General features: G+C 48.2%; 2 protein-coding genes across 2 annotated transcripts; one reads left to right on the forward strand and one right to left on the reverse strand.

Annotated features, from left to right (window-relative positions):
• Positions 1-703: 703 nt before the first annotated feature.
• On the reverse strand, positions 704-12,684 carry OGFOD1 (2-oxoglutarate and iron dependent oxygenase domain containing 1). Its single transcript, XM_074151201.1, has 13 exons — positions 12,534-12,684; positions 12,308-12,453; positions 12,173-12,219; positions 11,475-11,575; positions 10,520-10,636; positions 9,954-10,045; positions 6,940-7,068; positions 6,427-6,540; positions 5,673-5,752; positions 5,241-5,524; positions 3,799-3,921; positions 2,642-2,700; positions 704-1,247 (listed from the first exon to the last, which is right to left on the reverse strand). The coding sequence occupies exons 1-13, from the start codon at positions 12,682-12,684 to the stop codon at positions 1,086-1,088; spliced, it is 1,605 nt and encodes a 534-aa protein (XP_074007302.1). The 3' UTR covers positions 704-1,085.
• Positions 12,685-12,881: 197 nt separating this feature from the next.
• NUDT21 (nudix hydrolase 21) lies at positions 12,882-20,472 on the forward strand. Its single transcript, XM_074151202.1, has 7 exons — positions 12,882-13,086; positions 15,622-15,822; positions 17,178-17,241; positions 17,928-18,017; positions 18,665-18,740; positions 19,125-19,239; positions 20,175-20,472. Exons 1-7 carry the CDS (start codon positions 12,971-12,973, stop codon positions 20,194-20,196), a joined length of 684 nt encoding a protein of 227 aa, XP_074007303.1. The 5' UTR covers positions 12,882-12,970; the 3' UTR covers positions 20,197-20,472.
• Positions 20,473-20,912: the final 440 nt, after the last annotated feature.

Raw genomic sequence — 20,912 nt, forward strand, 5'->3', positions numbered from 1 at the left:
CCTCTATCTTCACGAAGATGACCAAAGGACGTCCTGCTTAGAGGGGCGCAGAGTACTCGTGTGCCGAGGCAGCTCGCCTTGCTTTGAGCTTCCTGCACAGAGACTACCATCTTTCTTGTACTGTTTGCCACAGGACCTGGGTATCTGCTGCCTGGAAAGATCTCCGGTGACAGAAGCCACGCTGGAGCCCAGCAGACCCCAGGACAAAACACGACGCGAGGCCACGCTGTTGGTGACCTTCCTGCTGCCCACGGACAAGCCAGGGAGAGGTGAGTTAGCACCTTCCTGCCACCGTCCCTGTTGCCACCACCCTCTCACAGAGCCATCCACGCAGAGAAGGACCCAGGAGCAGGTCTCCCGTCTCCTTAACTTGTAAATTATTTGGAGAAAGGGCTGCATCTGGGTCTGTCTGCACAGCGTTTAGCATAATAAAGTCCTGCTCCTTGTTACAGTGCCAGGTCCTGCTCGATGCCAGCAGCTTTACAGCCTCGCTGTCTTCCTTCCCAGCTCCACAAGAGTTGTGCAGCTGGAAAAACCTCATATTTCCCATGGCAGCTCCTTTATTCCTGCCTCTACAAACAGGGAACACAGTTAAGCCCCAGAAAACGTCTTGGGCATTTTGTAACAAAACTTGCCCAACCAGCCTTTGAAGCATTTAACTGACCCATTTCCTTTTTTTTTTTTTTTTTTTTTTTTTTTTTTTAATAAAATCAGCTCATCAGCTTGGGGCAAAGTACAGCTGTAATTTTCACCCTGGCAGGCTACAGCTGCATCCCACCGAGCTGTCTCCATGCGAGCAGCTGGAAAGGTGACAGTTGTGTCACCACAGGCCCCCTCCGTGTAGCACTCAAAGAAGTCGAGGGCGTGCGTTACAACGGACTGGGGAGGAGACCAAATTTCCATTTTATACAGTTAATAAAAAAAAAAGTCACCCCAAGCCCCCCTTAGCAGGTACAGCGCGATAAACTTTGCTGCTGCTGATTTCATCTGGGCTCAGAGAGGCCCCAGGGGAACGCTGGGTACGAACCTGCCCCCCACCCGCCGCTGCCATTTCCCCTGTGACACCGTGGTCACACTCTGCACCGTCACTCGTAATAGACAAAGGAAAAATCCCAAAATCCTGTTCTGTTGGGATGCTTTTTCAGGCGTGCCAAGCTCCGCCGATTGATGTATTTCACAAACTTCATCGTTTCTTTGTCTCTGTAAACTAGGGCCAAGCAGTTGTCCTCTGGGTTCACCGTCAGCAGCTAGAAGGAATGAAAATGAAATCAGTTGCACAAAAATGGCTTTGATAGCATTCCTAGGAGGAAACAAACAAAACCCTTTCAAAAGCTACTCGGAACAAAGGTCTGGTGTTACAAAATGCCCTATGTCACTATTTTCATTTTAATATCCCTCAACCTGAAGTCTTTATTAGACAGTAAAGGATGCTGGATGACTTCTTAGTATGACCGCTCAGGGCTCTCGCTGACACCGAAAGTGACCCTAGTGAACAGCCCTCCCCTGGAAAAGCGTCACCTCTGCCACAGCCTCGTGCCCCTCTGAGGCTTCTCAAGTGCCACCATACAATCTTAAAATCATTCAGGTTGGAAAAGACCCTTGGGATCATCAAGTCCAACCATCTACCCTACTCTACAAAGTTCTCCCCTACACCATATCCCCCAACACCACATCTAAGAGACTCTTAAACTCATCCAAGGATGGCGACTCAACCACCTCCCTGGGCAGCCTGTTCCAGTGTCTGTGAAGAATTTCTTCCTAATGTCCAGTCTAAACCTACCCTGTTGCAGCTTGAAGCCATTCCCTCTTGTTCTATCGCTATTTGCTTGTGAGAAGAGCCCAGCACCAACCTCTCTACAGTGTCCTTTCCAGTAGTTGTAGAGAGTGATGAGGTCACCCCTCAGTCTCCTCTTCCTCAAACTAAACAGTCCCAGCTCCCTCAATCGTTCTTTGTACGATTTATTCTCCAGGCCCTTCACCAGCTTCGTTGCCCTCTTCTGCACCCGCTCCAGCACCTCGATATCTCTCTTGGATTGAGGTGCCCAAAACTGGACACGATACTCCAGGTGTGGCCTCACCAGTGCTGAGTACAGGGGGACAATCACCTCCCTACTTCTGCTGGTCACGCTCTTTCTAATACAAGCCAGGATGCCACTGGCTTTCTTGGCCACCTGGGCACACTGCTGGCTCATCTTCAGCCGCTTGTCAATTAGAACCCCCAAGTCCTTTTCCACCAGGCAGCTCCAGCCACACTTCCCTAAGCCTGTACCGATGCATGGGGTTGGTGTGGCCCAAGTGCAGGACCTGGCACTTGGTCTTGTTGAAGCTCATACTGTTAACGTTGGCCCATCCATCCAACCTATCTAGGTCTCTCTGTAGAGCCTCCCTGTCCACATGCAGATCAAACCAGGCGCAGGTGGCATTAGGCACCCTGAGAGCATGAGGCTTAAGCTCTTTGGTGAACACCAGCCTCTCCAAGCTGAAGCCGGAGCTAAGCCCTCGAGTAGAGATTCAGGCAGGAAGGCTCCAGCACGATACCGAGCACCCGCAGGATTACGTTAGCGTTACGGCAAGCTGTAATTACGCCTCTCCACCCTAAAACAATTTTATCTAATTTGCAGCTAGCAACCCAGGCCCTTACCTCTTCGTCTTCACCTTTAGCGATGTAGGAAGTAAAGCCACCATATTCTGGATCCCAGTCTTAAAACAGAAAAGAAAGGTTCTTAGAAAGTTCAATGCTGTCCAGGCTCCACAACAGCCTTCCGGAGACACCCGTTTTTCCATCCCACTCCCCATAGCTCCTGGAATACAGGACGATCCCCAGTTTACCTCCCGCCAGTCTATTTTCTTTTCTTTTTTTTCAAATCAGAAACAGCTTGAAGCAAATGCACCAGCCTTGCCTTTTACCACAGACGGGCCATTTAAGGTTGCTTGGCGCTCTGCTCCTCGCACGTAGAGCAGTTTTGCCGTAGCAGATATGCAAAAGGCTTTCCGTATAATTCCCAGCGTGTGCCAGGTAGTTTCAGCCATGCATTCTGGGCTCAGCCGGTCCAAAATGCTTATGTTTAGATTTTTGTTTTCACCACTATCTAACTAGCAATCAGCCTAAAATGCCCGGACGTGCCTGAAGTGACTTTTGAAAACCATGGGCTCTGTGAATTGGAGGCAGTGGTAATTTTGATGAGAAAAGGGGTGAAATGGAACGCTTTTAGCAGGTACTCTGGCCACCTAACCCTCCCACCACGGCCAGAGCCACAGCTCGGTGAGAGAAAAGGTCTGGGAGACGCAGCCTTTCCCTCTGCCTAAGCGCCACCTCCTGGCTCCAGACAGAAAGGTCAAAGCTGGTCCCAAGGCCACACTCCGGAATCTTTGTGCGGGGGCTTATGCAGAAGCGAGGACTAGGAGAAAGTCTGCAGAGCCCTTCTACGTAGAAAAAAGCAGCGAAATTTTGGCTATTGTAGTGCTGCTGAGAATTCAGAAGTCCTTCACTGAATTTCACTGAATTTTTAGAGTTGGAAGGGACCATAGAGATCATCTAGTCCAACTCCCCTGCCAAAGCAGGATTGCCCAGAGCATGTCAGAGCATGTTACTCAGGACTGCATCCAGGCGGGTCTTGAAAATCTCCAGAGAAGGGGACTCCACACCCTCCCTGGGCAGCCTCTTCCAGGGCTCTGGCACCCTCACCATAAAGAAGTTTCTTCTCATATTTGAGTGGAAGTCATAGGCATATTTGAGTCTGCCTTCGTTCAGGCAGATCTTGTAAGGAGAATCTGGTATCTCGTATTTTGCCCGCTTACCCTCGCAGCCGCAGAAGAAGAGCAGGTCGAGAGCAAATTCTGTTGCCTGAGCGTCGTGGACGAGCGTGTAGTGCCCGTGGGTCCAGCGCCTCAGCTCCCCGGCGCACACAGGGGTACCCGAGCCTAGGAGAGGGCACACACAAGCCAGGGAAAACAATGAAGAGCTGTACGATAGCTGACGCCTGCGAATCTCAAGGCCCGTAGGAGACAAGCCCCCGCGCTGCCACGTCACCGTGAGGCTGTGTTTGCCAGCCCCAGGAAACACGAAGTAAAACCACAAATCTCACATTAACTTTTTTTCCTAGAGGTGGCTCTAAGTTACGTGCTTTGACCGATGTGGAGGAGAGGGGCTAAGATCTGCTCTTTGGAAGGGACCAAGCTGCGATGCGCTTTAGTTTAACCAGTTTCTCCTTTTGTTTTCGGATTTGGTTGTTTTTTTTTCCCCCTCCAAAGTAGCACTCCGAACTTCAAAAGCCAGCAACCTGTCTGTTCTGGAAGTCCTGAAAGGACCAGAAGTTTCAGTGAAGAAGAATGTTGCTCCGAACTCACTCTTCACTTGCTGGCCCAGGAGGTATGTCAGAATTTGGGGAAGCCTTTCTTTTCCCACGGCTCTAGCTCAGTTTTCAGTCCCCGCAGCCTCAAACTATGCCTTCCTCGTAGGTGAATTTAAAATCGCACAGCAGGAACATGGCAGGTAGAAGAGGCAAAATGACTAGTCCTGGAAATCAGAAAAACAAAACCTTTGTACCAGGTAAGTGTTCTGGTGAGACTTTCAGTAGGATTTGGGTTTTTATTACCTTTTATTCCAGCGTCCGCTAATTTGCCTGACTCGGTGCAAGATGAGCATTTTCAAAAATTCTACCCTTAAACTTCCAAGGCACTGTTTTAAATAAACAGCACCATTCCATGAATCCCAATTTAATCTAATCTTTTATAGCAACGATATCTCATTGCTGACAACGAAGTGGTTATTTAGGCTGGCAGCATTTTCTGAAAGGTTAAATCCTAGTTTTAGGTATTGGTTTTCTGAGTCTAGTTATCTTTACTCCCGATCTGTTCACTTTCTTCCTTTTGATTTGGTCTCATACAAGAATCTACTTTAGATGAAGCAGGGGTGTAATTATTGGAAAAAGATTATTGGGCAATTAACACACACCCCTCACCCATGCCTTAACTCCTACAGAAGTCCCACACTTAAGACTTAAGCCTGTTCAAAACGGTATCTTCAAATTAGTTGTTTTCATTCCCAATTGTTTTGCAACAGTCACTTATTTTGGACACCCAGTGTGACGTGCTTCAAGTGCCCTGTTTGTGCTGGTGCCTTGTGCTGGCTGCAGTACAAGGTGAAATCCCAGTTCCATCAAAGTCACTGGGAATTCCGCTGCCCACGTCCTTAACGTCAGGATTCTGCTCCCGCCCTTTCGCACTGCTGCTGGACTTACCGTTCTGCGTCTCGTCACCTTGTGCTTCAGGGACATTGTCGGGCTGCTCTGGCCGGCAGGGACTGCCATCAGTCTCTTCCTGCTCAGGTTTGGGACTGCTGTGCCCGGCGCTGTCTGCTGCTCTTCCTTCCCCAGCATCTTCATCCTCATCAGAGGGAGCCAGGAAGTGCAGCTTTAGGCCGGTGAAGTTGGAAAGCAGTAAAAACAAGGCCTCGGAGTGTAAGAACTGCAGGAATTTCTTCAGGATGTCGGGGAGGCTGTCTTCTTCCGCTGTCTTGTAGAGTCTGAAAGACAGTAGATGTATCAGCAGGTGTATCTCCTTGTTGGAGAACCAGCAAGGACCACATCCATGGGGGCAGCATCAATCAGTGCAGCCTCACGGCAGTTCCTGCTTGGCCTGATCGATAGGTGCCGGGCGCTGTCATTCCCCACCTTTTATTGGCAGGGCCCCGGCTGCTCCACCGGATGTCTTTGTTCTCCAAAGCTTCACACAGCAGTTGGTACTTTTCTTTCTAGGTGAGAAAGATAGCGCAGAAAATTGAAGGATATGGGATTCTAATTTTTTTTCAAACTTGTTTGAGGCTCCCAAGGACTGCTGAATTGAGGGGCACCGCCTGGGTGGGCAGCATGGCTTTTCAATGCCAGGGACCAACGGGTATCAAATGGTACTTGGATTGTCTGCTGGGTGAGGATGCAGTTTCACTGAGATAGAGATGCCCAGTAAACCAGAGGAGAATCAGCCTTGAGAAAGCCCTTCAAATAACACAAAACCGTTATGGATCATGTGTTTCCTACACGGGTCGAGTTCCCCAAGTGCTGTGAGAGCTGAGGGACCAGGAAGGACACTCTGGTCACTTCAACGGTACGAAGCAGGAAGGATGACGTGTTTCCATCCTTCTGCTTTGCTTCTTGTAGGAAACGGGAATGTTGAAGTGTTTGATTTTTGGTGAGTCCCTACGGAACAGTGTGCCTGCAGAGGGAATCTACCCACAGAATCAGAGAATAGTTGAAGCTGGAAGGGACCTCTGGAGCTCATCTGGTCCATTCCCCGTCAGGGAGTGAAACTAGAAGGTGTTTCTGTTGACAGTGGTACAAGCAAAGCCTTTCCCAGCCTGAGTGACATGTGGAACCTGCCAGCCCTGTGACCTGTCCTGGAGACCACATCAGATTGAACCACTGGGCTCACCTTAAGAAAATCCTTCAGGAGAATTTCTGATCGCTCCTCAAATTCCTCCTGGATTTGAGCTTGGGAGTCCATGTCCAAATAAACTAGATTGATCCACTCATACAAGATTTCATGCTGGAAGGGAAATGGATTTGAATGTTGGATTTAGAAAAATAAAAAAGGATTCCCTAGTTTCCCCTTCCCCAGCCGGCCACAGGGCTGGATTCCTCCACACACACATGCTCAATTCCTTTCTTTTTTTTTTTTTTTGTTTTTTTTTAATTGCACCATGAGTATGTGCTGCCTTCTCTGCACTACTGTAGGCATGCAAAATGTACAGAGTCGAGAAAGATATATGAGAAAGAAACCAGCTATGAATTTATGGGGAGGAAACAAAAAAAATAATAATTAAAAAAAAATGGGCTAAGTTAAAGTCTAAAGCATCCCCAAGCATCAGTGCATCCCATAACAGGTATTTCAGGGACATGAAAGAAAGAGAAATGCAGAGAAGCAGAAGTTGGGTTTGTTACTCACGTCGTAGGGGATGTGTGGGCTCCTGGGCAAAGGAGTTTCGATGTGACGTGCGGGTCTGACTATGGGGGGGCCGTGAAACCAGCCACTCACCGACAAGCGGCACTTCTCCTCCGACAGCACTTCCGACACCTGGAATAACATCGAGCAGCATGTTACAGTTCAGAATACAAAACGTTTAAGGACCAGCTGTAACAGGCACCACGGAGACTCATCGCAGGAGATGGAGCCGACTCCAGAGAGCCTGCCACATACACAGAGAAGTCAGACAAGGGCTAGACCAGGCTGGGTTACTCTTGGCTTACAGAAAGAGGGTTTAAAGCAAACTTTGATGCTCCAGTCCGTTGCAGGTTTCCAGAATCCCAGTGCAAGCTTTTACTCCAAGCTCCCAGCAGAATCCATTCCTTCTCTTTGAGAGCTTTGAGTCGCTCTGTTATTAAAGGCAATGGTATTTTAGTTTCCTGCCATTTGCTCTGTTGAAGAACCAGCTATCATAGGCTGCAAAAATTAGCTGTCACAGCTTAATCTGGAAACTCAGCAAACACTGAGCATCTGTGGGTCACTGCAGACTGTATCCGTCTACTTTTTTTGTCTTTTAATTTTTAAAAAGTGTTGTAATACAAGCCTGTCATCAAGAGCATTTGCCTGATGCTTTTACCTCTGGATTAAAGGTCTATCTATCCGTCAGACTAAGAGCAACCCCTCCGTCCTGGCTTTTTACCTGGTCTGTGGGAAGCCTTGGCTTTTGCGGAGTGATGGGCACCATTAAATCTTGATTTCATCAAATTGCACGCTGGGGTAAAATGGGCTAAATGGAACAATTTCACGTTCTAGGGCACTGCGCTGTTACGGCAGTGTGAAAAGAAAGCCATCCCCTTGTGACTGGCTGCAAGCCACAAATTGTGAATTTTTGAATAGCACACAAAGTCTTTGCACTGGGTTTTTTGTTTGTTTGTTTTGTTTTTAGAACAGACTGATGGAACAGGAGGAAGAAACAGAGTTTGTTCCGAAAGGTTTTTGGCTCCTATTGTTCGTAATAGAGCTGTAGTGCCCCTTTCGTACACCACGAAGTCCAAAACCTGAAGATCCGTTAGGAATTCCTGACTAAATGCTCTTTGCCCAATGTCTGAGAGGGATTTGAGGCTGTGAAGGCTTCATATCAGTCTGACCCTGACACAGTCCTCTATCAGTAATTTGCTCTACTGACGAAGGGTAAGGGGTCAAAGAAATGATGCGGTGGTTCAGCATGTACTCGGAGTGCAACCACTGAGGTCCGGATCTGGGAGGGTCTGATTCACAGCACTCCCAGTTAAGCTTAATGCTTATTTTAAAAATAAGTTTACAATTTAAGGTGAGTTTATCGCTTGTGTCAACTAACTGTATCACAGAGTGTGCACAGGACTTGGGTAGTGTTAATGTGTGGGATTAAGTTTAGGTCAGTAGGAGGCAGTCACAGGGCTAAGCAGAACATGGATTTTTATGACTCCCTGAAAACAATGAGGGCAGTGACCAAGTAGACGCTTCTGTTAATTAACTGTAAGACATAAGTGACACAGAAGTAAAACCCTAAGCAGTCTAGGTGAGGATGTACCCAACCTACATCACTGATCTTCCTCTCTAACCTTCTGCTTTTTGGGCCTGATTGTTACAGTCCGTGGTATCCTCGAGTACCCAGGAGTTTCAGATTCCAGCCGGGTGTTTGTATCCTGAAGTTCCCCAGACTTCTTCATCCCGTTTCCAGGCTCCTTTCTGGTAAGTGCTACAAAGCCCTACTTAACCATATCAGCGTTTCTGCCTCCGGGGAACCCCGTTACATCTGTGTTAGAGAGAGGGTAAAGCCGTATCTTGCGCAGTGCCCTATGGGCGAGGCGATGCGCCCGGAAGCTCTTCTGGGGCAAAGTCATAGCATCTGCATGAAAAACGTGAGCTAGTTTAAAACAAGCAAACAAACGAAAACCTCTCTCATCACCACAGCCAAACTACCATCTGTTGAGAGATATTAGTTGTTTAGCTTAAATAAGTAAGTTTTAATTAGAATAAATGTCTTAGGGTTATAATATGGTGGATTTATGCTGTTTGCCTAGCTTTACTGAGCATGAACAGCCAGATTTGCTGAAGCCTTTAGGCTGCAATAGAGTTAATTTTCTTAGTAATTTTCCTAGCAGCTGGTACGGTGCTGTGTTTAGTCTTTTAGTGTGAGGAAAATGTTGATAACACACTGATGGCTTTGGTAGTGTTTTTCCCTAAATCTGGGACTTTTCAGTTCCCTGTGTTCTGCCAGAGAGCACAGGTGCACAAGAAGCATAAACCAGAAAATATGGAGGTAACAACCCCCAGCAGAGACTGAAAAATCTGTAAGATCAGAGCAGTCAAGTGCCAGCCTGCCTGGACACAGGAAAAGAATCCAGTAAGGTGTTAGAAGACCCTAGACCAAAAATCACCATTGGACTAAAAGCTGCATGAACGGCACGTGTGTAGATCACGCGGGTGTAATTGCCCCAGGGATTTCTCTGTTCATTGTCCCTCTCTGGAGGCACCCAGCCCAGCCTGACCCTGCGCCTGTAGCTTTCAATTAAATTATTTACTTTTATAAAATCTGATGGCTGAGACACTGCTGCGGGAAACCGAGGGTGGAGCCTGAAGGAGGAGGGAGTGCACCCAAGAGTAAGTGCGTGTGTGTGTGTGTGTATGTGAGGTGTTGAAAGGGGCACCCGCTGGCTCCCTGGAGTCACCTGCTGCAAAGGGACCCTGGCCCTAGCAGTTAAAGACTCTGGTGGGCATCCCCTTTAATTCTTCTTCCCCCAGGATGCTGAAGCTGGACTGGCAGTTTAAAGTTGGCTTTCTCAGTTCTTGTCCTCCTTCGAGTCCTGCCCTTCACACACAGCGCTTAGCACGAGTATCCATTCTACCCATGCTTCTCCCTTTCCCTTCTCTCTCCCCACCAGGACTGTAATAACACACGGAATGAATAACCACAACAATGAGAATCAAAAAATGAACAAAAGACAGCTCCTTGCCTGGTGGAAAGAGACTGGAGACACTTCAAAGAAAACCAGCGTGTTCCACGAAGGCACTAATGACTTGACGATTTGCTGTGGCTGAAAGTGTTCTGAGGAGGAAGAAAACATACTCCGGTTAAGACATGAACTGGAACACACTAGAAACTGCCATTTCTCTTTGACTTCATGACATTGCGACTGGCCATATGCCTGGGTGTAAGGGATGGAGCTCGGAGCAAGGATTTGATGAGGAATCGGTGGACTTTTGCTGCTGGAAAGAAAAGTTATCTCCATCACTTTAAAGTTCCAAGCACAGTTACTGGCCTCGCTTCCATCCTGCCTCCACTCTTGGCCCTTGGAAAAAAAAAAAAAAAATGGAAAAAAGGGATTTCCCTCTTCATTACCTTCTCCTGTTCCTCTGCTGTCAACCATTAGCCCATCTCTAAGGTGTGGATTTTACCTGTACAATTTTACCAGCTTCTCCGGACAAAGGAGAAACTCTGCGCTGTTTGAAGAGAGAGTTGCTGCAAGGGGGCGCATAAACATCTTTGTCAGCCCTCTGAGGCTGAGCTCGCAGCTCTTACCATCGGAGCTGTACAGGTCCAGCGTTCCCCCGTCGCTTCTCTCCCAGGGTGGCACCAGGTAGAGGATGAAAGCAATTCTCCGACCTTCCAGCTCATCGTCGTGGCACAGCAAGACATCTGCAATCACACACGTTTTGCTGCAGTAGCGCCTTGCCAGCGCACGCGTGAGTCAGTCCCGCGAAGCTGCTTCCCAGCTTTGCCCCCGCAAGAGTACAACAAGAAAAAACATGCCCCTTCCAAGAACTGCATTTTCACTCATCGGCGTCACCAGCCCAAGATCTGCAAGATTAATTTCTGTGGGATTGCACTACGGTCGGCAGATTAGTCTGCTCTCTGAAGGTAGGGGCTTTTGTAACTCGTCATCCACCCCCTCCACGGCCGTCACCGGGCACAGCGGACAGAGATTCCTGACTGAAATGACGATCCAAGCTCTTTTAAATACAGCACTGCCCTTTGAGTAGGTTTGTTGCTGGAATAAAGGGGGAGCCCTGGGAACAGAAAGGCTGGACCAACGATTCATTGCGCAAAAGTAGAGTCGACAGCAGTAAAAATTTTCCCCTTCCTACAGTGATTTTTCATGGCTGAAAGGGGGACTCGCTGAGGTCACAGCTTAGCATCGGACTTCACAAACTCAACTGGAAGCTGAACATGTCACCCTTTTGCACGGCAGCGGGTGTGCAAACACGGGCTGCACGGCTCCAAAAGGATGGGGCCGTGCAGCAAGGCTGGCCCCAGTTAAAGCCATCAGCAACGTGACTACAGCAACAGGGCTTGGTTTTTTTTTTCCATAATTGGGACTTTTCATTTTTTTCCAACTTTGATTTGCTGATAGCTTCTAGCACCCTCTGGAACTAGAAAGGGGCTGGGGGGAGGCGGGGGGAGTATGTAAGTAGGTATTCCGTAGTTTCCTATAGACCCATAGCAGCTTTGGGAGAAGGATTGCTTATAGACTGACCGGTATATTCATATTTAGCACAGGAGATGTCAATAGTCGGCTCCAGCTCAATCTGGGTCACAGCAGAAAGCCACCCTCGGAATTCTTCACACAGGGCATGCCTGGGAAGCCAAACACACATGGTACGTGTCCTCACGTGTTACAAAACATCACTATAGTTTATTCTCTCCCTTCCATCTATTCAGTCATAGGATCACAAAATGGTTTGGGCTGGAAGGGACCTTAAAGCCCATCCAGTGCCACCCCCTGCCCTGGGCAGGACACCTCCCACCAGACCAGGTTGCTCAAAGCAACCCTCCAGGGCCTGCTGGCCCTCCAACCTGGCCCCGAACACCTCCAGGGAAGCTGAGGGTACTGTTCCCAGCAGAGACGCCCTGTTCCTGTAGAACCACACGGGAGCCGGCCAGGGAAACAGCGTGGCGTTTACACCACCACTGACGACAACCAGCAGCGAGCTGGAAGCGACAGGAGTGACAGATAATGCGAGGGCTGAATCAGCTCGCGCTGCTCAGAGGGAAACCCTTAACTGACTTCAGGGCTGCGACCTACACAGATTCACCTCTTCAGGGCCGGTTTCTGGCCCGGCCACGCTGGCGAGAGGTGGCCACAGCTCTCCCCTCGCCCGGGGAGCGGGCCGGGGCCGTTCCCCTCCCCGAGCTCACCGCGAGCTGGCAAAGCCCCGAGCCCAGCGACTTTACCTCAGCGCGGCGACGTGGGGCTCCGTCCTTCCCCCCAGCTCCTCGGACTGCGACGGCCCATGGAAGAGAAGAAGGGACGGGGGGTTAGGGCGGCGGAGCCCACCCCGGCGCGGCCCGGCCCGGCCCGGGGCCCACCTGCCGCAGCGAGAGCAGGTCGTTGCGCCGCCGGTGGAAGCTGAGGCCCAGCAGCTCGTCTCGCAGCGCCTCCGCCGAGGCCGGGCTCGCCAGGAAGCCGGGGATAACGCCGTGCCGGAACGGGGCCGGCTCCACCGCCGCCGCCTCTGCAAGGGAAAGACCGCCGGTGAGGGGAGGTGGGGGCCCGCCGCCGCGTAGGCCAGGCCGCGGGGAAAGGAGGCTGTACCGTGGCGGAGCGGTTCCCCGCCGCCCCAGGCCGCCGCCGCCCGCTCCCGCAGCGTCGCGTCCCTCACGGCGGCGCAGAGTTCGGCGGATGCCTCCCGCTTCCCCCGCTTCTTCCCCGCCGCCGGTGAGGCCCGGCGCCGCTTGGCGCTCATGGTGCTGACCGCCCTGCCGAACTACAACTCCCAGCTGGCACCGCTCCGCCCGCCGGGCTAATCGGATCGCGCTGGGCGCGCTCCGCTGGCCAATGAGGGCGAAGGGGGAGGGCGGGGCGCGGCGGCAGAGTGCCAATGAGAGGGCGGGAGAGGGCAGAGCGTCCCCTCTCTATGGTGGCGGCAGCGGAAGCGCGGCGGGCGGTTCCGGCGGGTGTGCGGCCGGGCGGGGAGGTTAATGGCGGACGACGTTCCCGCCGCTGAGCACTGACCGCTTTCCCTCGCCGCCATGTCCGTGGTGCCGCCCAACCGTTCGCAGACCGGCTGGCCCCGCGGGGTGAACCAGTTCGGGAACAAGTACATCCAGCAGACGAAGCCGCTCACGCTGGAAAGGACCATCAACCTGTGAGCGCCGCCTCAGGCCTGCCCGGGCCCGTCCCCTCCCGTCCCGCTAGCGAGCCCTTCCCCGCTCCCTCAGCACCCCCGGGGCGCCCTCGGGCAGCCTGTGGGGGGTTTTCCCTCGGCACTGGGGCTGCAGGGGCCGTCCCCGGCCCGGGGGCTGAAAGGGGAGTGGTGGGAGAGCCCGGTTGCCGGCCAGGGGTCTGTTTGCCCCTGCAAGGGTGTGCTGTTCAGCTGTGAGACGCCACACTGTTGGGTGTTGTGGGTGCTGAAAGGTTTGCCAGCGATCGCAAGAACGGCGTGTTCCAGTCCCTCAAGCGGCTCCAGGAAAGCTGGGGAGGGACTCTGGATCAGGGAGGGGAGCCATAGGAGGAGGGGGAAGGGTTTGACACTGGAAGAGGGGAGATGGAGATGAGATCTCAGGAGGAAACTCTTTGCTGTGAGGGTGGTGAGAGCCTGGCCCAGGTTGCCCCGAGAAGCTGTGGCTGCCCCATCCCTGGAGGGGTTCAAGGCCAGGTTGGATGGGGCTTGGAGCAACCTGCTCTGGTGAGAGGTGTCCCTGCCCAGGGCAGGGGGTGGCACTGGATGGGCTTTAAGGTCCCTTCCAACCCAAACCATTCTGTAAAGTGTGAACCCCAAATAACAAAGTTAGGGAGTATTTGGGCGTGGCGAACATCATACGTGCTTCTCCTCTGGTATGCTCTTTGCTGGCAGAAGAAGAAATGGGCCTTTGGCCTGGATGGGATGTGGGCTCACCCCCTGTAGTCAGTAGGATGTGGCTGGGTGTGCCTGGTGTTTGCTGACTGTCTGGTGCAGGTGTTGTAATTTAAATTCAGAGTGGTTGCTACTGGAGAAAACTTAATTTCTGCCAGAGATACAAACTATTTGTGAGGAAGATTTAGTTTTTTGGTATGAGAAGCCATGTACTTAGCTTCTTCCAGTAAACTCAGATGGATGCATTCTTTGATAAGTGTGTCTGTCAAGCTGCAGAAACTTGTTAACTATAAAAAAAATGTTAAGTACAACAGTCAATATTTAATTTTAGCTATCAGTCACAGAGACTCGTATTTTTTTGGTATAGCCAAGTTTATTGACAGTTAGAAAGAGTCTTGCGGAAGTTCAAATATGAACTTCAGAAACTGGAATATTTTTGTATTGTTTCTGAAAAAAAAGACTTGGCAGGAAGCTGTGTTATCAGCATCATTTCATCTTTTTAAAGTATAGGCTAAGGGTTTTGATGTACAGGCTAATGTACGGCCATTAGTATAGTATGGGTTAGCATAGTAGATTATTAATAAAGCTGTTTGAGTATCTAAAAATGGAAATGAATGGAAAAAGAAATGTAGATGGTTTTAAGCCATAAGTGAAAGGAGGGGAGCTTGCTAATAAATGAATCTGCAGTTAGGAAACTGGTTGTTTTGGCTCCCTTGTGTACATGAGAAAGGACTCTAACAAACTGCAGCTGGATTGTGATTTCGCCACTGTAAAACCTGCGGAAAATTTGGAAGGGAAGGGGGTTGAGTGGGAGAAAAGTGTATGCTACTTAAGTTTGACATGGTTAAGTATTGGGGAGGGATTACAATACACGATGAGATGCATCTCAAGGAAGAAAATTGCCCATTAAATCAGTCATTTGTTCTGTTAATTCAGTTGCTGTATGCCACGAGTCAATAAAACCATGGTGGTAACTTGTTACTGCTCTGCCCAGAACCCATTTTCCTCTCCCTTTTTGACTTGGCCTGACGATCCTGTCTTCCCTCCAGGCCTTGTGCTGTAAAATCTCTGTGTTACTTGGATTCCGTTTTCCGATAACACTTCCCTGTTGCCCTCTGTCCTCTCTGGGACTGACCAATTTCTTGCCGAAGCTTTCCTTTCTTTTCTGACTCTTCTCAGTCCCTCCCACCTGGGGAAATCTCTGGAGTTTCCACTGTGCTGTCACTAGAGGAGGCAGAGGTCCAGCACCTAGCCCTGCAGTGATCTCAAACTCTTGATCTTACCCCAGGCTCCTGGCCCTGCCCTTAGACACTCAGCACTTTTCCTCCTCTGTCATCCAGATGTCTGATTTCCCACTTCAAAACAAAACCACTTCTGACAGTTTAGTTCTCAGGCTTTTCAGTTACTTTGGCAGAAAAACACTGTCCTGTGCAGCTTCCTTCCTTCCCAGCAGAGCTTTTCTCTCCTGTCCCTTTCCCAGCTCCTCTCAGAGCCTCGGCTGCATTTTCTCTGTGGTGCGGAGATCAAAGAAGGGTGTCTGTTGAATAACAGCTGCTGCTGGTTCTTCTGGGCTTCTTTTCTTCTTTTGAACCAGCACCACGCTGGCGTGTCGATCGGCAGGACTTCCTGCACTTGTACGTACCGTAGCGCAGATCTTGGTGCGTTAGGGGCCCTGCAAATCACAAATAGGAACTTCTCGCCCAGCGCTATGAATGAGATACCGTTTCATCAGGCAAAGAAGGTTCTGCCTCAGGGTGGATGCTGTGTCACAGTGATTTACATTTAGATTTCGTGCTATGCAGTAACGTATTTTCTTCCCCCTTACAGGTATCCTCTGACAAATTACACGTTTGGTACAAAGGAACCCCTGTACGAGAAGGACAGTTCGGTGGCAGCTCGGTTCCAGCGCATGAGGGAAGAGTTTGACAAGATCGGCATGAGGCGGACGGTGGAAGGGGTTCTGATTGTACACGAGCACAGGCTGCCCCACGTGCTCTTACTGCAGCTGGGGACAACTTTTTTCAAGCTGTAAGTGTCTTCTTCTTGAATGTCACCTGTAGTTTAACATTGTTGTCACAGAGCACTACACACGCGGGTTAAAGTGGTGTTGACTGATAGATGTTTTGAATGGGATTTATTTCTTGCAAAGACTTCCTGTGGGAATGAATACATTTCATCTCAAATGTATTTGCCTGACTCGGCTCATGGGCAGGGTGACAGTTTTGAACCGACTGGAAATCTTAGTTACAGTGCATCACTGGTAAAATCCTGTTTAACACTTATTATCGGTAGTTAGCTTTCACAATGTAAGAACAACACACTGTTCTGCTTAAATATGCTTATGCTGTGGCCGCAAAAATGGTAAAGAGAAGCTCAAGGAATAAACCCCAGAAAATGCAGAATGATACGTGTTTACAAACTGCTGGGAGAGCTGGGTAGAGCAGGAAAGGTTCTGAGATTGAGAAGATTGCTCCAGTTCATCTGATGGTTATCAGTGCCAGAGGGAAATTTTAGTAGGTGTTCAAGGTCAGGTTGGATGGGGCATTGAGCAACCTGGTCTGGTGGGAGGTGTCCCTGCCCAGGGCAGGGCGTTGGAACTCAATGCTCTTTAAGGTCACTTCCAACCCGAACCATTCCATGATTCTATACGATTATAGTGGTGGTGGTGGTGCTTGTTTTTTTTTTTTTTTTTTTTAAAACTGAATGGACTTGACTTGTCTCGAGTTACCCTGCTTGTGTTCTTGGTCTTATGTTTTTTAATATTTATATTGTTTGTTCTGAATTGTGTGTGTGTGAAATCTAATGTTTTATCTGGATTCTTTTTTGACATCTTGACTTAGGGGATGTGAGTGGGCAAAAGAGGCTGGACTGTACAAGTTTTCCAAAAATTTATAATGATGAAAATGCGTTTTCATTTTTTTTTATTAACCTTGCATCGGATGGAGGATGGTTCCCCACATGAGTTTTGTTTTTCTGCTTCCCGTGTGCTTCAGTGAGTGCTGGTTTTGAGATGAGAACAAATACTTGTCAGTATTTGCAACCTTTTCTTCAACTTGTTACGCTTTTATATTATTGTTAAAACTTTACCTTTTAAGTGTCCCGGTTGTTATCATGTATATTGTTATACCTCATCCTGCTGAAGTTAAAGTATTTTATATAACGGGTGGTTTTTGTTAAGGGACATACAGTAGTCGTTTGAGACATGGGTTTGGTGAAGGCTTTCCTACTGTCTTCAAATTCGACAGTTGGATTTGGATCTTCTGACTTAAGGGCTTCGAGTGAATTTGTAACTCCCTGCCTGGAAGCACATCCAAACTTACCTGTGGAAGTCTGTAAACGCAACAAAACATAACTCTAGCTTTCGTCATTGATTATTTTAACAGACCTGGTGGTGAACTCAATCCAGGAGAAGATGAGGTAGAAGGGCTCAAACGCTTAATGACAGAGGTCTGTTTTCTTTCGTTATGTTGCTATACCGGAACGTTGGATTATTTTAGAGTTAACAGAATAAGCCAAAGCATTGCAGTAGTCTCCTTATTGCTTCTGTTATTTTGATGCTTTTGTGATATTTTCAGGTAGTTGAATAAAAACTTACTGCTTTATTTGTTACCTGCATCGTGAGTGTGACAGAGCAGTCTAGTGGCCGAGCTCCTCCTGCTGCTCAAGCCCTATGGTCATTTGTAGCTTTGCTTTTTGGCTGGCTTCGGGCAAGTGAGTGTGCAGATGGGCAATAAAACGCATTGCGGAGCACGGTGGATGATAACTTGTCTTTGAGATAGTCTTCCCAATGCAGCAATTAACCTTCCGTGCTCTCCGTGTAGCCTATATGAATTCTGTCAGGTAGTATCACAAAGCGTTTCATTCTTCCCACCGGTCTGACGGGACTCAGTTCAACTGAATGCAGCGTGGAATTTGAAACGCTCTCTGAAGTGTCCTTATCCTGTCGGGTGAGGCTTTTACTAAAAAATGTCACTTTATACAAAAACACTCTTAAAATCTGTTAAAAGCTGTCCCAGAGCAGTTCTGAACTACACCAGACCCTTATTACAGCAAGCCTTCATGCTTTCACTGTATGTTTTCTAAAAAAAATGACTTGGGGTATTTAGTTTTGACTGTAACTGGATTTTTGGTAGATACTGGGTCGTCAGGATGGTGTTCAGCAAGACTGGGTGATTGATGACTGCATTGGCAACTGGTGGAGACCGAACTTTGAACCTCCACAGGTGAGTACTCATGTTGACTTTCATCTTCCTCAGTCAAGTACTGATTTCTCTTCCAAAAGCCTTCAACCTACCAGTCGGGGTCTATTGAGTACCTGCTGCACGAGCAGTTTGTTTTTCTGGGGTTTTTTCACTTATTTCATCTCCTTTCTGTGGCTGAGGAGAAACCACAAACTCTTTCTTGTGGAAACTCCCCTCTCCCTCCTCACGCCTGTCCTGATGGATGAGAAACCACTGGATGTAACAGCTTCCAGTCCTGCCCCGAGCCAGACACACCATTTAAATCCTCGTTTTAGCCACAATGGAAACTCCTGCGCTGCTGCATATGGAACTGTGAATAAAATACTTTCTCTTCCCTATTTCTAAATGCTTTAATACTGAAAATAATTGCTTAGTTTGCTGTTGTGCATTTCTGTCTTCCTGGGTTGTTTGCTCATGAGTGCTTAGATCCTGTCAATAGTTGTGACAGTGACAGCAGTCCTTTCTGAGTACTTTCTTATAAAAGTGGTTTTCATTAGCTGATGACGCAAAAGAACAATATATGACACGTTGAAAGCTTGCACAGTGCTTGATAATTTATAAAGTAGCACTTAAGACTGCACAATATTTTCAAAGCTCTGTACAACCGATTTTTCTGGTTTTTCTTCCAGTATCCCTACATCCCAGCTCATATTACAAAACCAAAAGAGCACAAAAAGCTTTTCTTGGTCCAGCTTCAAGAAAAGGGTAAGCATTTGTTTGCAACAAAGGGTTGTATTTATAACAATCTCTAAATGCTTGCATTTCATGCAAGGAAATATGGCAGTACGGTCGCGTTCATCTGCTTGCAGTTGTTTATAGTTGATCACTACAAAAATAAATGCTGATATCAGTTTTGAAGACAGGTGATCCTTTGAATGCAAGTTGCTAGTAAATTCTCATTCCTGCTCCTCCATCAGTATATGTACAGCATATGGACCTCATATTTAACTAGAAAAGGAATAAACCTACTCTAGTGCTATATATAGTGACCTTGTTTTGAGCGGGGGGAAGGACGGGACACGGGACGGTGATACCTTGGCCAAATGTGTGGTGGTTTTTCTTGTTAATCAACTTGCATTTGGTTTTTAGCTTTGTTTGCAGTCCCGAAAAATTACAAGCTGGTCGCTGCGCCGTTGTTTGAGCTCTACGACAATGCACCAGGCTACGGACCCATTATTTCCAGCCTTCCTCAACTTTTGAGCAGGTATATTAGGATTTATTTGTATTCTAGTTCTTGGGAACACATTTGCTGTGGGAAACCAGAGCAAGGCTAGGCACTACCAGCTGTGAAAAGGATGCAGCTATCCCAAAGAGCTTAGAAACTACCGCAGACCAGATGTGATGGACAATTCAGAGGCACTGATGGCAACTTGCTAGCACCGAAGTCCTGTCTAGCAGCGGTAGCAAAGGAAAATGTGAAACATAGTGAGGGCGAAGCTGTGCACAGGCTATGGAACAGCTTCTTCTAAGTGTTGTTAGGGACAGCGTGAGAGTAAAAGCTGGGACGTGCGTTTGAAGCACTGAGTGAGGTGTGCGTGTTATCACAGCTTGGGGCTGATGAAGTGTGGTGGGTTGTTAGACTCTGTGTAGTAGAGTTTATAACGTGTCACATCTTTATAACACAAGTGTCTGTAGGGACAGCTGTATTTTTTTTTCCTTCCTTTTCCCAGTGAACACGCTCTTTGGCTTTCTTACCTGAAAATGGCTCGTGCCTTGGGTCTCCAGTGCGCTCTGGTCTGACTGGTTTCTGTTCCTTTAGCAAATGTTGGGGCATCCCACAGGCTGTCAGCTGTTACTCGGGGAAGTAGCGCTGTCATCCACGTACTTGGATGAAAAGAATCTGTTAGCAGAATGTCGCCGCTGGTATTGCTCATCTCGGCTTGTATTGTGCTGTTTTCTTCCTCTGTCTTGTCCCAGTTTAGGCAGTTGTAGTTCTGGGGGCTTCCCCCTCTTCCCCGTTCTAAAGACAGCGGATACTTTCTCCCGAGTACCAGCAAAAACCCCGGCTGTTGTGCAGCCAAAGATACCAGATGGAGGCTTATCGAGAACACAAACAAAACATTTCCTTATTCATTCCAAAATGTCACTTAAATAAAAAGAATGAACATTCCTCACTGGGTATAATCCTTTTAATTTTAGGTTCAACTTTATTTACAACTGAATTCCCACATGCCTGAAGAGCCTGATAGAAGAAGCCGTCTCTGTGAGCACAGCTTTAAAAATGTAGAGAAAAGAATACGTGTGATGAAAGGATGTTTTTTTTTATGTCGTTCTTTTCCTGAAGGTCACTAAACTTTCTATTGTATGAATAGAGAAGTGAATCTCAACTGTTTAGGTAGTGGGGTGGCGATGTGATATCAGTGTTTTAATCACTTTTCATTGTAATACTCACCGAATTTTTTTTGTACAACATTAAACAAAATGGTTCAGATTCTGTTTGTCTTGGGTGTGTTTGTTTTGGGTTTTGGTATTTATTTCTTTATTTATTTTGCTTTAGTCTATGTACCTACAACTCTCCTACTTGTACTAGATATGTATTTTAACTTTTTTATTTAACTGTATTTAAACTTTATTACTTTCCTTCAGGAATACAGAAGATCCTGGAAACCCGAGGAGGACCTAACCCATTCGGATGCTCTGATCTGCATCCCTGAGCAGAGAGTTAGTCTGAGAGAGAGATTAAATAGCATACGTAGGTGCAATATAATTTTGAATTTTTTATTTTTTTTTTTAACTTGGAGAGCAGAGTTGCTGTTTTGAGGAAGTATGAGTACTTAAAGGCAAGTGTAGCCTTTGCTCAAAGCTTTATGAGAACTGATGTGGAAGCATTACTGTGCGTACAAGGCTTGGAGGGGATAATAAGGTGTATCTTTTCCC

This window comes from Numenius arquata, chromosome 8 (genome assembly GCF_964106895.1).
Source record: "Numenius arquata chromosome 8, bNumArq3.hap1.1, whole genome shotgun sequence".
In the NCBI taxonomy this organism is placed as follows: domain Eukaryota; kingdom Metazoa; phylum Chordata; class Aves; order Charadriiformes; family Scolopacidae; genus Numenius; species Numenius arquata.